The following is a 16,461-nucleotide window of genomic DNA, read 5'->3' on the forward strand; positions in this document are numbered from 1 at the left end:
TGATGAGAGAACATTCAAGTGAAGATGAATGACCCCTTGATGAAGATATCATACACCTCATCATGAAGTTTACATACACCTCAGCCAAATACATTTAATACTTTTCACAATTCCTGACATTTAACCCTAGTAAACATTCCCTGCCTAAGGTCAGTTAAGATCAATACTTTATTTTAAGAATGTGAAATGTCAGAATAATAGTAGAGAGAATGATTAATTTCAGCTGTTATTTTTTTTCATCACATTAGCAGTGGGCCAGACGTTTACATACAATTAGGTAGTATTTGGTAGCATTGCCTTTTTTTTTTTTTTACTTGGGTCAAACATTTCAGGTAGCCTTCCACAAGCTTCCCACAATAAGTTGGTGGAATTTTGGCCCATTCCTCCTGACAGACCTGTCAACTGTCCCTGGTGTCACTGGTGTCCCTGGTGTCACTGGTGTAACTGGTTTGTAAACTGGTGTCACTGGTTTGTAAAGCCTCCTTGCTCGCACACGCTTTTTCAATTCTGCCCACACATTTTCTATAGGGTTGAGGTCAGTGTTTTGTGATGGCCACTCCAATACCTTGACTTTGTGCATGACCAATGGGATGACAGGATACGCCCCCACGAGCTGAGCATTGACCAATGGAACGACAGGGTACTCCGTTTAAAAGGGAGCCGCGAGCCTCATACGTAACCATAACAAAACAAAACAAAACAAAACAAAACACTTCACCTCACCTCACCTCACCTCACCTCACCTCACCTCACCTCACCCCACCCCACCCCACCCCACCCCGAATACGCAGCTTGAGGGCAACGGTAAGATCATACGAACTAGTAGTATAATAATTAATTAATTATAGTAGTATAGTATAGTAGTTTACCAAAGTCGTTGACACTACCCTTTCATTAACCCAAGACATGATAGTCTGGCTAGCCAGCTTTTTCAGGGTTTGCTAGCTAACGTGTTAGCTTCTGCCACACTAGTAAGCAGCCGTCTTGCTGGGTAGCTAGCTGGGTAGCCAGTCAGCCAACTACCAACTCTGGCTTGTTGATTTTCAACCTTTCTCTTTTCGAGAGCATTGATCATTAAGCAATATCACACGAGAGGGAGTGTGTTATACTGGATATCAGCACGACAATCACAGCCGTGATATTCAGTACAGCACGACCTCGAGTGTGATATTGCTTTTATACAACAGTTCTACAGCGCGATGTATTAGTTAACAGCAATAAGCGACAACAGATTAGGATTTGTTTGTTTATTTAATCATAAAAATAAACAAAAAATAGCTCCGCAACTGAACAAGGGAATTTTCCTGGCGACATAGTGTACAGGTTTTTACTTTTGGTCGCGGCTCTGTCAGAATTGATTGATTGACTGAAAATGTTCATTGTGTAAAGCGCATTGAGTTGCATCTTGTACGAAATGCGCTATACAAATAAAAAAAAGTTTTATTTGATTTGAACTTCAAATGGACTGTTGCCTAGTAACCTGAAAACAAACAATGTAGTCTAATTAGTAGAACATCTGAGCGGCGGAGTGATACATAGTTAAAAGTCCCAGTGCTGCTGTATCGTAACTCATGGAATGCCTCTTGTCCAATCAAATTACTTGGTCGGAACTAACTGTTGTATAATATGTAAATAACGGTAGTGAGCTTTTGTGGCTGCAACTGCTAGCGTTTGTCTGTCAGTGATGGATCTGTGGCTAGACAATCAATGTATTGCTATTGGGTAGAGTTACTGCACACCAAAAAAAAAAGTTAATATAATGCGAGTTTCTGATGTTCACTACAGGAAATATGGACTCCATAACCTTTGCAGACAGAGAGAATGCAAGTCTACTTACACCTAGCTTGAAGATGAGAGGGCGACTGCAATCTGCTCCAGGTACAACAGTTTACATTAACTTATGGATTCCACACGGTGTTGATGGTTGTCTACACAGTGCATCAATGACTTAATTGCTTAACTAGTGCATGTTTGCAAATGAAATATCCTTCCAGAAAACCTCTTGAAGACCCCAATGACTGGGAAAAGGTTTCATGCTCCTTTGCAGTCGGGGCGCAAGGCTTTGGGGTCTGTCAACAAGATCACCTCAACTACTGCAGTTAAAGGCCAAGAGAAGAACAGCATTCTTGGGACACAGGTCATTAAAAATCTAATCAAAAATCATTAGTCAGTTGTGTCTAGTGTTGTCATAACCCATTTCTATCTTCCTTCCAGGAAACTAAAATTGAAGCCGTCCCTGAGGCTAAAGTGGAAGAATACCCAGACATTGAAAAGTGTTTCCCCTATGACCCGCTAGGTAATTCCACTTCTGTGTTCCTCCTCATCCTCCAAGTCTATTCAATCTGAGAATTAACTTGTGAACTGACTTGTTGCTATGGTTCCAGAGTTTGAGGCCTATGGTGTTCCAGAGCATGTGGTTTGTCTGAGCCATCTTCATATGGCACTTGGTATGGTACTAAGCCTACCATTACCAGGGGAGGATTTCCACATGATTGAGATGCCACCGGTGTTTGAGATGCCACCGTCCCCATTGAAGAGCCTGCAATCTTCAGGTATAGCCATTAATTTGCTGTTTAAGGGACATTGTACTTGTAAATCTAAACCTAATCTCTTTCAGACCTGAAAGGTAGTCTCTGAGTTCCTTGCCATCTGTTTGTGAACCTAGTTGTATTTTGTGCTTTTCCATTCATTTTGAGTTGTCTCATTGCTGATGGACACAACCAAAGACAGACTTGTTGTAATTAGACTACCTTATGTTACCTTTTGTAACATTTTACAAATGTTGATTTTGGTGTATTGTCAACTTGAATTTATTTATTTACAAATGTTGATTTTGGTGTATTGTCAACTTGAATTTATTTATTTTTCTTTCAGAACTTCTGGATGACTTCCTTCAAATGATTGATGGAGTTGAGATCGAAATGCCTCCAGAGATGGACTATTGCGATGGACTATCTACACAGTGCATCAAAAGGTAAATAGGGAGTAAAACAGCTAGCCAAGAGAATGGCTAGTATAGTATAGTATAATATAGTACTTACAGTGTAGTGTGGTATTGTATAATATAGTACAGTGCAGTGCAGTGTTACGTAGCGTAGCATAGTATAGTGCCGTGCCGTGCAGTGTAGTGTAGTGTAGCGTAGCGTAGCATAGTATAGTATTGTATAGTATAGTGGGGAGAAAAGGATGAACAGCGGTGCTAGTAGAGGCTGACCCCCGGAAAGACAGACAGATCTTTAGGAATACTGTAGTACCAGATGAGTTCTCACACACAAAGACACATACATACATAGACACATACATACATACATACACACACACACACACACACAAAGACACATACATACACACACACACGAATAAACAGAGCAACATAATAAAACAAGTGAATATAGGCCAGCAGAAACACAGCGCTACACGCGGGCTTTTCCATTCATTTTGAGTTGTCTCATTGCTGATGGACACAACCAAAGACAGACTTGTTGTAATTAGACTACCTTATGTTACCTTTTGTAACATTTTACAAATGTTGATTTTGGTGTATTGTCAACTTGAATTTATTTATTTTTCTTTCAGAACTTCTGGATGACTTCCTTCAAATGATTGATGGAGTTGATGATGACCATCGACATGCCTCCAGAGATGGACTATTGCGATTGAGATTGGACTTGGATCTATTGCTTTTAAAATCTTTTTTCACCCAGTTTTTGTCTTGTTATTTAAATTGTCTCTTGAATAAAGTTCTTTAATTTGAATTAATAATTTTCGATCACTATTTTGGACATTTGAACTATTCTGCACACATTGGTACAGAAGACAACGATAAATGGTTGGATATGGTATAAGTTATAAAGATGTGGTCCATACAGTCTTCCAGGATATAGCCAGAGTTTAGCAGAAACCTATATACTCTGATACAGCTTATCCTGTTCATTAATAAGTGATGAAGTGGGAGTGAGTTGGCATGGTGACTGGCTGTAAAAGTATTCTTTAGTTTTACTTCCGTCTCTCATCGGTCCGCCGATAAGAGGTCACGTGTTGGAAGTGTTTCCTTACTGTGTGTTTAGTCATCATAGGGATTGGAACTGAACTTTGTATCAGTTACTGAAGTTGGCGGGGGGGTTGTGGAGGGAGACAATCGGAACTGCCTTGGGAGAGGAACCCCGCACAGTTACTTTTAACACAACAAATGGGTAGACGGTTGGTCGATTTTGGTTGACTTATTTGTTGAAGCCATGTCACCATAGCTTCAGGGTTAGACAGTTGGAGAGTATATCAGGCTTAGCAGAAGGGAGGGAGCGTGGGCATGAGCTCCACTGTCACACTGCAGGTGAGAGCAGAAGAGTTTGGAATGGACTTTGCAAAGGGCAGCATTCTTTTTTTTATTCCGCATGTTTGTATAATGTGGTGCACCTGATTGACATAATGTAGTGCACCTGATTGACATTGTTGTGAAACTATTGTGTGTCAGAATGTCATGTGAGTATTGTCATAAAAGAGGAAGGAGAACTAGTAGACATCTTAACTTGCAAAAACAAAAAAGAGCCTAGAAGTTGAATGATTAGGAGAAAATGTGTCACCACCAGTGAATTCCACGGGACCTATCTAAATGAAGGAAACGAGTAAAAGTTGCCGAACGTAAAGCAACATGTATGAGATCGCAAGTTGTGAGCAGAGAGTGGAAGCCCACCCGACACATGTCAAGCCCCTGCTAGACGAACGCGCAGCGCTGCCTCGACACGAGAGAAGCCAATCTGAGTCGGAACCAGCAGCACAGAATAACGGAGAAGACACCTATGCCAAGGGAACTGGACCATGTCCGACCAACTGCACGGAGCTTTTATCCAGATCTGGTGTCTGGGCATTGCCTGGGACGCTTTTTGCTTCGACGCGCAGGTCGAGGCTGCAGAGGCAAGAGGGAGGCGACACCAACAGCGCGTCTCAGAAACCGACAGAAGCGCCCGAGAGAGGCTCGCTCACGCCCGCCATGCGTAGAAAGTATCTAAAGGAATTGTTTTGGAATAACTCCTCATCCAGTGGGTTTGGAAGTGTCCTGTCTTCGAAGAGTTCCGGCGCATCCCCACGGGAGGGTGGACAGGACGCCCCAGATGGCAGCACAGTTTGGGCTCTGTACCCCATGGAACACGCGTGGATGTTGTCTGTTGTGGATGGAAATTATGACACCATCGTGGACTTTCTGTCAGAAGATCCCAGTCTTTTAACTAGAAAGGATTTTGTCAGTGGTTACACGGCACTCCACTGGTTAGCTAAAAGTGGCCAGGATGAGACACTGATCAAAGTGCTGAGGCACGCTGAAATGGAAGAAATTCCAGTGAACGTGAACCTGAAAGGCAGTGGGGGGCTCACCCCACTTCACGTAGCTGCTATGCATAGTCAATACATGGTGGCTAAAGCTCTAGTTGGTGCATTCAGTGCCAATGTCGATGCCATGGACTACAATGGAAGGAGAGCATGGCAATATCTGAAGGGAAACGCCCCAGAGGAGATGAAGGAGCTTCTCGGCACTTGGGACGACGAGCATGCAGGTGTGGGTCAGTGTGCCGTTACACATCTGCCGACATATGAAGTTGATGATGAGGGCGAAGACGAGCTGGACACATTTAATCGGACTCGGGGAGGTGGCAGTTGGCGTTTTGGATCCTTTAAAAAGTTGTTGTCCTCCTCGTTTTCATTTTTTGGCAACAAAAGCTGAATGTCAAGACACATTTTTTGTTTTCACACGAAAACAAGGTCTTCATTGTGCATAGGCTACTGTATGAACATTAGAAACATTATTTCATGGGTTACGCACAGAACTACTGTAAGCTGCGTAATATGCAAGCTGCGTAAAATTCTATATGAAAGTAAGATGAACACAGATGTATATTTTTGATCCATTTGGAAATGTTTTTTAATGCACTGGGTATGCACAGAACTACGATAACCAGCTAGGCTACTTACATTTTCATAGAATGTTAATGTTTACGCAATTGTGTCTGTACAAAACAATCACGTCTTTCTTCACATTTAAATTGTGTGTGTTGGCTATTCTTCATTTCATTAGCCTAAATTCAGGCCTTTATTCATTGATTTACTCTCTGTATTATTGTAACTAGATGTTTTATTGATGATGTAGTGTAAAACCTAAGATATTTTTGAAAGTACACTGTCTGACCAACTGAAATTAAAGTAATTGAATAAGCAATAAGTAAATAAAAAAAACAATGACATCCTTTCCTCAGTGACTGTAGGACATACTAAAACAAACACAAACAAAGCATGTCTAATGATTTGCAATGCAAAAAACATACATGTTGTAACTTCCTCATCTACCATAAGTGTACAAACTAAATGTTGAGGGAAAGCATGTTTGTGATTTTGCAGACCATCCTCAGTAGGCCTCTTGAAACCCTTGTTTAGTCATTAATCACAGCATCTCTGGCTTGTGTCTAATACTGTATTACCAAAATAGAGCATTATCAAAGTATTATATATATATATATATATTATATATAGTAACATTATCAAATCTTCTACAGCTTTAAGTCTTTACATGGTTTATCCATACAAATAGGGCACAATGCTCCCCCTACTGGTGGTTAACAGGAAATACCACATCGAAACACTAAATCCTTTCTATAGAATTCCTGCCGATATCATTATTTTATTATTTATTTATTTAACCAGGTAATGCCGAACTGGCAAAAGGCATATCCTTTTGAGGGGGTAAAAGAGATACAAAAGTTAAAACATGACAAGACAAAACAGCAGAGAAGAAGAACAGTTATAAGGACAAATCAGACCAACAAACAATCAACAGCAGGCGAGCAGGGGACAGGTCCTAGTTTAGAGACAATTGCACTTGAATGAATGAATGAATGGTCTTTATTGTCATTGCTACAGTACAGGTACTTGTCGTTCAAAGTGTCCATGAGTGAGTTCTTGAAGGCTGATTTGGAGGTGAGTTTGACCTTCAAAGTGTTTTTGTAGTTTATTCCAGTCTGTGGGCGCGGCAGACTGAAATGATGATTGACCTTTTACGGACTGTGATATGGGGATTTGGAGCAGGATGAGGTTTGCGGAAGGGGTATTGTAATAATAATAATAATAATAATAATACATTAGACTTATATAGCGCTTTTCTTGACACTCAAAGACGCTTTAAAACTGAAAACATCGAGTAATAATAATAAAAAGAAACAAAAATAATATTTAAAAAAAACTATTGTAAGCAGCGGTTGCATGTTGCAGCCGACTACACAGATAGGGGGAAGACAGACCAAGGAGTTTAGTAAAGTGTATTTCACGAGTGTGTAAGGAGGATGGCCAATTAACAGAGTTTTGTAAAGTGTATTTCACGAGTGTGTAAGGATGGCCAATTAACAGAGTTTTGTAAAGTGTATTTCACGAGTGTGTAAGGATGGCCAATTAACAGAGTTTTGTTGGCAGGTCGTAGATGGCGTCACCGTAATCAAACATGGGTAGAATTGTCATTTTGACCAGGGTGAGTCTAGCAGATAGATAGTTTTAGATAGATAGATAGTTTTAGAACTAACATTACCCTCAGCACCACCAAATTTACAAGCATTGTCCCTGAGGAATAATATTAGGACCATCAATATGATTTTCCCTTTATTTAGTCTTTCCATACACCATCTAGACTACCAGTACCCCCACTCCCATTACCCTAGCCATTTATATCTATATTTTCATCACCACCAACATTACTATCTTTTTCCTCATTAGTATAACATTTTCTTCTTCATCTTTAGTCTCATCTCCACTACTTAGTTTTTGGGTTCGTTGTCCATATCAACCTTAAGATTTTCTTTAGTATTATCCTTGCTATCTCCATTATTATCCTTATCATTTTTATTCTCATCACTACTACCCCAATCATCTTATTACCATTATTACCTTCATTACTACAATCAGCTATTTTTATCTCCTTCCATATCAGCCTCACTTATTATCACGAGTTTTATCATTTTTAGTATCAGTACAATTTCATTATCCTTCCTTTTATTATCATTATTATCATTACTATTATTACCCTTATCCTTTATATTAGTATCACTGTTGACCCCGGATGACTACGAGTCCCTCCCACAAGGTATTGGCCAATACCGAGGTTACAAATGATGATGGGTCCTACAATCACTTAAGATTTTCTTATCACAAGTGATGACCCTTTCTGAGTACTCTCCTTAAACCTCGTATGGCCTACCCTTGGTACAGGGTTCTCCGTGTCACTAACAGTCTTCTAGACCCCCCATAATTGATCAGCTATTTTTACGGTTCTTCAATAAGAACTAACCTTCTAGATCTCCCATTAACCCCATAGACGGTACCCCATTAGTTACCACCCCAGTCTCTTACTTTACCCACCCCTCCAATAGATACTACCATCACATAACACAGAGCCAGAACCGACTCAACCCAGTACCACTCTCTGCAACTCTCTGCAACCCCCCCCCCCCCCCCCCTTTTCTTTTCCCCCCCCCCCCCCCCCCCCCCCCCCCCCCCCTGCTAATCAGCACATTTCCCATACTATACTTGGGCCATATTCGATTACGACCTTACCGGGACCCGACCTTACTGGTATCTTTGATTTTAACAAGCCTGGTCCCCTCCTGACTAACTAGAAGTAATTCAACTCACCTTCCCTCAGAACACTCCCAAAACTAGCCCTTAATTTTCCTTCCAAATCTTTACAAAAAAACTTCTCCCTTTTAACAGGACATCGGTTGAATTTTCTACCCACATAAAGTTTGTTACCCCGTGTCTTCATTCAGTTACACCTCTGACTTGGTTCCAAACTGGACCTCCTACACGTTTTTACGGGATTGCACTGTCACTACCAATTTTACCCACCAGAGTGTGACATCTCCCCAAAAGATAAAACTCTGACGTCAGCGAGGGCCCGCCCCCAGAGGATATCACGCGCGACAGCCATGGCCCACACAGCTGAAATCAATTTTCTAATTACCCAGCAGGCATCTCACCTGTATAAAATGGCACCCCCTTAGTAGAGACGTTCTTTCTGACCAAACACACCGAGAGATTAACACGCACCTACCACAGCACTCCACCAACTTATTGCAGATACCTGAATCACTGACGGTAAGATCGTTTCTTCCCCCCACCTCCTCTCTCTCCTTCTCCATCCGTATTATTAGCTGCTTGCTTGGTTAACGACCACCACGACGAACCTTTGTCCGTTTTTTAGTCGGTAACTACCTCCTTCCCCTCTCTCCCCCCATTGTCGGTACTTTCAAGCGGCAGGTGGGCCTGACGGCTAACATGACTAGCGCTGTGTCTGGTAGTTTTATTTGTGAGCGGGGCCTCCTCCCTCTAAATAGGCGTTCGCAGGGTTTACTACTAGCTTTACTAGCGCTTGGCCTTGTCCTTCGCTGGCCGTCGCCGGCCTCCGTCCTCGACTGGGCGTTTGCACAGGTAGCCACCAGCTAAGCTAACACGCGGTCTGGCTTTCTGACTACATTCGACCCCCCTCCCCTCCACTAGTTGTTTACCTGATTAGCCATCAGCTAGGCTAACACGCGGTCTGGCCCCAGGTAGGCCGTCGACCTTCTCATTCTAACAGGTGTCCGCCTGTTAAGCCACTAACTAAGCTTACACTCGATCTGGTCCTCGGTTTTTTCGGCCTCCACCCCCTACTGGGCCTTTGCTCATATAACTACCAACTAAGCTAACACACGATCTGGCCTCCCTGTTTGTTTTCGACCCCCTTCCCTCCACTAGTCGTCCACCTGTCTAGCGATCGGCTAGGCTAACACACGGTCGGGCCTTAGAGCTACCTGATTAGCCATCAGCTAGACTAACACGCGGTCTGGCCCCAGGTAGGCCGTCGACCTTCTCATAGAGCGCATTCTGTATAGAAAACCTACTTCTGACCTTGGCTTGCAACGTGTTATGGGAAAAGGACAGGGTATTACACCGATAACTTACTGAGGAAAATACCTTTCTGTAACTAATGGCATCTTATTTGTTTAACCTATGCTACAATACTGAGCAGGGAATCAGACACATTTCAATGTCCTCCATTTACATTTTGGAAGCAAACTATCATGTCAAATTATACAAATTAAGCACAAGTACAGAGCATCTCCATATATTAAGGCATTCATGTTCTACAATTTTAGGTGTGAAATCCTAACAACTTTTATCTCATGATCTAAAATCTGAGATGTTGGTGTAGTAGTCAGAAGGCAATGGCCGTTCATCAAGAACTTAAATTCAGACACCAACTCTGCAAAATGTAATTCATTTTATGTAAAAAAAAAAAAAAAGAAGAAGACAGACAGACAACCTCAATTTCTGGTTTAGATGACAAATCTTTTTAATGTCGAACACGAGCATAACCAGAGTATCTGTACAAAAAGACTGCTGTCCCAGATAGCATGGCTTCCTCTCCAGGTAAGGGCCCTGTCGGTGGAGGGTGCAGGGATGCTGGAGATGGGATGAGCCGTGCATTTACAAGCCCAGCTTGGTCCTCCTCCAGTGTCTCCTCTTGGAGTTGTACCTGGGAAGCAGACCAAACGGAAACCATGAGTGACAGTTAACTGACTAACAAGGACAACATTACAGGCATGCAAAAGTTGATGCTAAAGGGATTTCAGACCTCCAAACATATTTAATTGATTTGTCACACACAAGCTAGGTCGACTACCACACCGATTAGATAAATAAATCATGCTTTGTTTTCCAAGATCAGAGTACCAACTAAGAAGAAAATGCTCTTTAATGACTACTAATGACAGGGTGTTCATGTCACGGTTCATTTGGGTCATGTAGGCTGTTTATAGGCAAGGTAAACCTATAAACAGCCTACATGATCCACCAGATAACAGTACCCAAAGACCCATTTACTTCATATCTTATGCACACAACTGAATGACTCAACCTGACCACAAATCCTTCAGTGGCAAAATCCAGTCCAAGCCATCCAAACGATTTATGTATTGGTCAAGACGACAATGGTAATCCTGCATGAACTGTCACTACTTCAGTGCATCCTAATCACACACCAGTGGTGTGACAAGGTATAAACCCCAAAGCATTATATTACTCAGCAGGATTAATGGCAGTAGTCACACAGAAATTAAGTACTGCAATTGCAGACCTAATAATAATAATAATAATAATAATAATAAGATAATAATAATAATAATAATACTCACCCACGAGTTGAGCATTGACCAATGGGATGACAGGATACGCACCCACGAGTTGAGCATTGACCAATGGAATGACAGGGAACTCCGTTTAAAAGGGAGCCGCGAGCCTCATACATAACCATAACAAAACAACTCACCTGACGACCAACACGCAGCTTGAGGACAACGGTAAGATCATACGAACTAGTAGTATAGTCAAGTTAGAAGGCTTTGCTAGCTCGCTATTGAGGTCTTTTCACGTGACACTGAATGAGTAGCTAGCCTTTGCCAGTAAACTATCAGTTTTTCTTTAACGACATTAGATAGCTATGTTAAGATCTTCATTGTTCGCTTGGAAATGTTTGTATAAAACCTTCTGAGATGATGGTGTACTAGCTAAGTTAGTGTGACTAAATGATTGTCTACAAACTGTTAGCAGGCTAGCTAAAAGGTGAAAGTGCTTCCACTACAGAAGCTGCGTCACGAGAGAGCGAGCTGGGTGGGTTGGGTTTCTGTTTTGAGGAACGTGATTGGCTGGCTGTCAAATCAATCGATCAGTGAGTGGAAAAGATGGCACGTGCAACCAATTCAATACCTGAACAGTTCAGGTTAGTTTGAGTAGAGCAAACTTCTACTTCGTCTGAAACAGAACAGCACGTTTATATTGGCTGAGGAACTGTACAATTAGTCGTTACCAAATTGATGATAAGGTAAAGAAAAATCTGTTTAATGTTATGTTACTAGATGGTAATTTCATACGCCAGACATGTTATCATGCGACGTTGTTAAGCCTCCCATTTCGATGAACTATCCATCTTTACCGATGTTGAACGAAATTAAAATGCATTTGTTGAAATTATTATATACTGGTGGGTAAGTTTTATGCAGGCATATTATCTAGCCTGACCGTGCCATTCAAATGCGCATGGCACATTCTAAATCGCTGTGTTTTTCCAGAACATGTGGTATCCCTGTCCGTTACTGTTAGCGGTGCCTCACGCGCAAGAGGTCCAGCAGCCGTCAGGTATGTTTGTCTCAAAGATGGTTGTTGCCGTACAGATGGCACCGTTTCACCATGGTGGTTTGTTACAAACTGCAATGAACCAATTGCCTAGTTAAAGTCAGTCAGTCCCAGGTGACGAAGTGTGAACAAAGTATCTGAACGGAAGATCGCTCCCTTCGTGAAAGATACGCTATTGCTTTGGGAGATTTTCCTCCTGGACAATTGTTGCATGCTTTTAATGGAATGCGCTTTCACTTTTTAACTGAGCCTTCCCAAAAATGTCATAACAATAGGCGTGTGTGTGTATGTGTGTGTTATAAACTCAGCATTGCCGACCCTGACAACTTTCACCTCTGTTTATGCACCTCTACCTCAATAGCACCGTATTTGTCGATCAATGAAGGAAGGAAATTCCTACTCAACAGGTATAGGTCCTTCCATGTCAACACATGCTGTTTACAAACACAAACAAAGACGACTATTGCTACAGGCTTTGTTTAAAATAGTTTGACATATGTACTTAAGATATAGGCCACATGGTCATCCCTTGTAGAATAGGCTATGAAGAACTTTACCCTGGGTAGAGTGGAATGAGGAACAAACATGTTTATTGTAATACATGGAATGAGGAATGGTTCACACGTGTGTTTGATATCATTCCATTCTATTCATTACAATGAGTCTGTCCTCCAATTTCTACCTCCAACAGTCTCCCCTGGTGTAGGCCTATGAGTAACCTAACCCTAACCCCATGTTACAGATTAGTGTTTGACCTGCTGGAAGCCACACAGGGAGTCCTGGCGCTGACAGACGCAAAGCTGCTGAGTTGGTACCTGTCCCTGCCTGGAGAGGACAGGAGCTTGATACAAGGTGGGGACTTGACACGTCTGTGTTGGAGACACTAGCTCAAAGCCCCACTCTCCATCAGTGGAGGCAGATATCAGGACGGGCTCAGTGTAAAGCATGGAATGAGGAATGCTATCAAACACATAGGTGTTTGATACCTTTCCTCACTTAATGCCATGCGTTACATACAGTGAGCCTGTCCTCGGATTTATACCTCCACTGCTCTCTGTGATGGACAATGGGGAGGTGTGTTGTGTTCCCAACCCAGTAACGGCTACAGTAACAATACATTTCTGACATGGGTAGTGGGGGAAATACCAGGAACATGATTAAAGCCTAGTTCTCAACTAACAGGGCCTCCCCCTACTACACAAGCCTAGTCAAGGAACATTGTCATGCACCATGCCAAGTGAATAGCTGTCCATTAAGTAGAATTGCGGTTTTTATTTTATTTTCATGTGCCCCCATTTCAACGTCTGAAGTCATGTTCATCTATCTTAGTGATGTTGACTTCTACTGTGTAGCACTGAACTTGAAACACATCCTTTCTATTTATTCAGATTATTTTTTTTAACCTTTATACAGGTAGAAAACACATTGAGCCCCAAGGGCTCATTTTCAAGTGTGACCTGTTCCACCACAAACAAATACAATACAAAACCTGGCCTACAGAGTCTAAAACTACAACTAGTCTAAGATAATCTAAAACTAAACTAAAACTAAACCTAAAACTAGACAGCTAAAGAGCTAGGGACAGGGAGGGGTCAGCAATGGGCAAAAGGGAGGGTCAAAGTCAGTTGCAAGAACAAATCATGGACTCGCACTGTATGTCTCTCAGCAAGAGTTTGAAACTGGAAAGAGGGATCAGATGAGACAGTTTCAGACTCTGCTGTAAAGAATTCCAAGAGGAACGCCCTTTTGCCTTTCATGGTCCGGACCAAGGGGATGGAGTATGTGATGTCCTGTGTGCGAAGGCCCTAGACGGATTGCTTGCGTGACAGGTGGTTAGGAAGGTAGGAGGGGAGCAGACCAAGGATGGATTTGTAAATGAAAATATACCAGTGAAGGGTTCGGCGGATAGAGAGATGACCAGTTAACCAGAGAGTATAGCACATAGTGATGCATAAGGGGTTTACAGCCTGTTATAAACCTTAACGGTAATGGTAAACTGCATCCAGATGTTGAAGAGAGGTAGCAGAGGCATCAAGACATCACCGTAGTCCAAGAGAGGCAGAAAGGTGGCAGCAACCAGACGTTTTCTTGCAGTTATTGTCCCAGTCAGCAGTTTGGTTTGCAGCTGTATAAAAGGCGTTGCACATATTACAAACTATATAAAAACACATGAAATTGAGTAAGCAGGGATACAAACATAATGATGGTTGGAATTGCAGCATCACTGATACAAGGGCAATGTTGAGTCTGATGGGGGGGCACTAATACATAGCTATTAGTAATGCTTGTATTTTCTCAGTGACAATTTTGCTGAAGATTAGTTGTTCAACTTAATTCTGTTCCACAGAGGAAGGAGGATTCTTCCGATTTCTGCAACGGCATCCTGCGCTTGAAGTAGACAGACAATTTGTTTTTGTGAAACGTGAGTTATGGCTCTGATTGACAACTTGGTCGTGGCTCAACAAACTAAAAGAAAACTAAACATGTAGACATTTTGCGATACACAACATTTTACTCTGTCTTTTAAATGTATGATAAAACAAGACTCTTAATAAACGTATATTTATTTTACAGCGTACTGCATGCGCCAACAGACAATGTCCTCAAACCTAAACAAGTATGTTCCTATCATTGCCAATTACTGCTATTGTAATGCTGGGTATGAAAACAATCTGAAAACATGGACTTTGTGTCATATGTGTACTTATATAAGCTTATATTGAGCCCTGTTCTATTGTCCTCTTGTGTGCTATTTTCAGATCCAGACGGCCCACGTTTTATGGTGTGATTCAGTGTTGCTATTGTGGAACCAGTTGTTCCTCTGGAGCGACGAAGTGCAGGCTTTGTGGTGCACTGATCCAGAAGGAAGTCGCATGTTCATCAGGTGCTGCTCTCCTTCCCTTTAAAACCATCATACAAAACAGTCATATTTCTATGTGGTCAGTTGCTTTACTGAACAGTCAGGGTAGAATGTACTTTGTCCACTATACTAGTTGCTTTGTTCTTTTGTTTGTAGTTCTTCTGTTTTGGAACATTGACCGTTATGTTTGCCTCATAGAATGAGAGAGAAAATGAGGTCTACTTACTCTCCCACTACATGGTAGGAATTAAACCTGTTGCCCTGCACAGGGAGTGGAGTACACCAGCAGGAGGTGCTGGAGCAGCCTGAGGGTGGCCAGTTCTCTATGGACCCCCCTGTAGATGGCCTGGTTGACCTGCAGGACGGCAGCTTCCAGTCAGCCTGTGACACCAGCGTCCACATCGCACAGGTGCCTCCAGACCAGCAGGAGGTGAATAGCGGCACGGACAAGCTGCTCTCCCAGCCGTGGGAAGAAGGTACGTGGCAGGATGGCAACGGTGTGGCGGCCGTATGCAAGGAGCCCTCCGCTCAGGCCAGCTTCTCTCTAGACGTGGAGCTGGAGAAGCACTGCCAGAGTGGAGTGGAGGCTAACCAGCACCAGCCTTCCATCCAGGACCAGGGCATGTCTGTGTCTATGCATGAGGAGACTTCAGACTCCCCTGAGTTGGAGCAGGAAACCCTTCCAGAGTACTGCAGCTTCAACAGCTCCAGGCTGGACCAGACACAACGGAACAACACCACCCGCCACTCGGCAGAGTCTGCCCGCAGTGACTCACTGATGGCCACCAGGGGCAGTGCAGAGGAGCTGCACGAGAGCAGCGTAGTGTCGTCCTGCACAGAGGAATGCAGCGAGTACTGCCACAGTCCAGACTCCTGTGGTTGGACCTATGACGACTGCCCGGTTAACCTGGTCAATGAGGACTGCTCAAGGCGTGAGCCGGAGAACGAGGACTATCACAGCATCTTCGAAGACGATGAGAGTATTCTAATGTGTACATCAAGTGATGGCTCTCCTCGTGCTAATACAACACCCCTACATGGCCAAACCTGGATGGATCAGTCCGGTCGGTCCAGAGGGAGTTACAGTGCTACTCAAACACCAATGAAGGTGGAGTGGTCTCTGGATGAGTGCTCCTTCAGGTCCCTGTCCACAGGCCCTGGTGGGGCTCAGCACACTCCACTCACCCAGAGTGGTCAGGAGGGGCTTGGGGTTGAGACAGCAGGGGCCCGCAGGGACTTGACGTTCAGTCTCTCACCCGCCAAGGCCACAGAGGTCAGAGGTTGGAGCACAGCAGACGGCTCCACTGACACACTGCCCCCAGTGGCCAAACATGATATCTGTGTTGGTACAGAGCAGACCCTCAGAAGGTGCCATCACACCCGGACCCAGGGCCCTTCTACTG

The 16,461-nt window shown here is 43.0% G+C and overlaps 2 protein-coding genes across 2 annotated transcripts; both read left to right on the top strand.

Moving 5' to 3' along the window:
• Positions 1-1,790: 1,790 nt before the first annotated feature.
• On the top strand, positions 1,791-2,623 carry LOC308153701 (securin-like; the record flags this gene model as incomplete). The annotated part of the gene is made up of 5 exons (XM_080526894.1): positions 1,791-1,878; positions 1,995-2,137; positions 2,215-2,296; positions 2,385-2,452; positions 2,618-2,623. The coding sequence occupies 5 exons, from the start codon at positions 1,791-1,793 to the stop codon at positions 2,621-2,623; spliced, it is 387 nt and encodes a 128-aa protein (XP_080383020.1).
• Positions 2,624-4,206: 1,583 nt separating this feature from the next.
• On the top strand, positions 4,207-6,162 carry sowahd (sosondowah ankyrin repeat domain family d). Its single transcript, XM_080527872.1, has one exon. The coding sequence runs from the start codon at positions 4,649-4,651 to the stop codon at positions 5,711-5,713; it is 1,065 nt and encodes a 354-aa protein (XP_080383998.1). The 5' UTR covers positions 4,207-4,648; the 3' UTR covers positions 5,714-6,162.
• The last annotated feature ends 10,299 nt before the right edge of the window (positions 6,163-16,461 follow it).

Source organism: Nansenia antarctica, assembly GCF_963989245.1.
Source record: "Nansenia antarctica genome assembly, chromosome: 3".
Taxonomy (NCBI): Eukaryota; Metazoa; Chordata; class Actinopteri; order Argentiniformes; family Microstomatidae; genus Nansenia; species Nansenia antarctica.

Coding starts and splice junctions, on each gene's coding strand:
- sowahd (XM_080527872.1), top strand. CDS start 4,649: ATGTATGAGATCGCAAGTTGTGAGCAGAGAGTGGAAGCCCACCCGACA.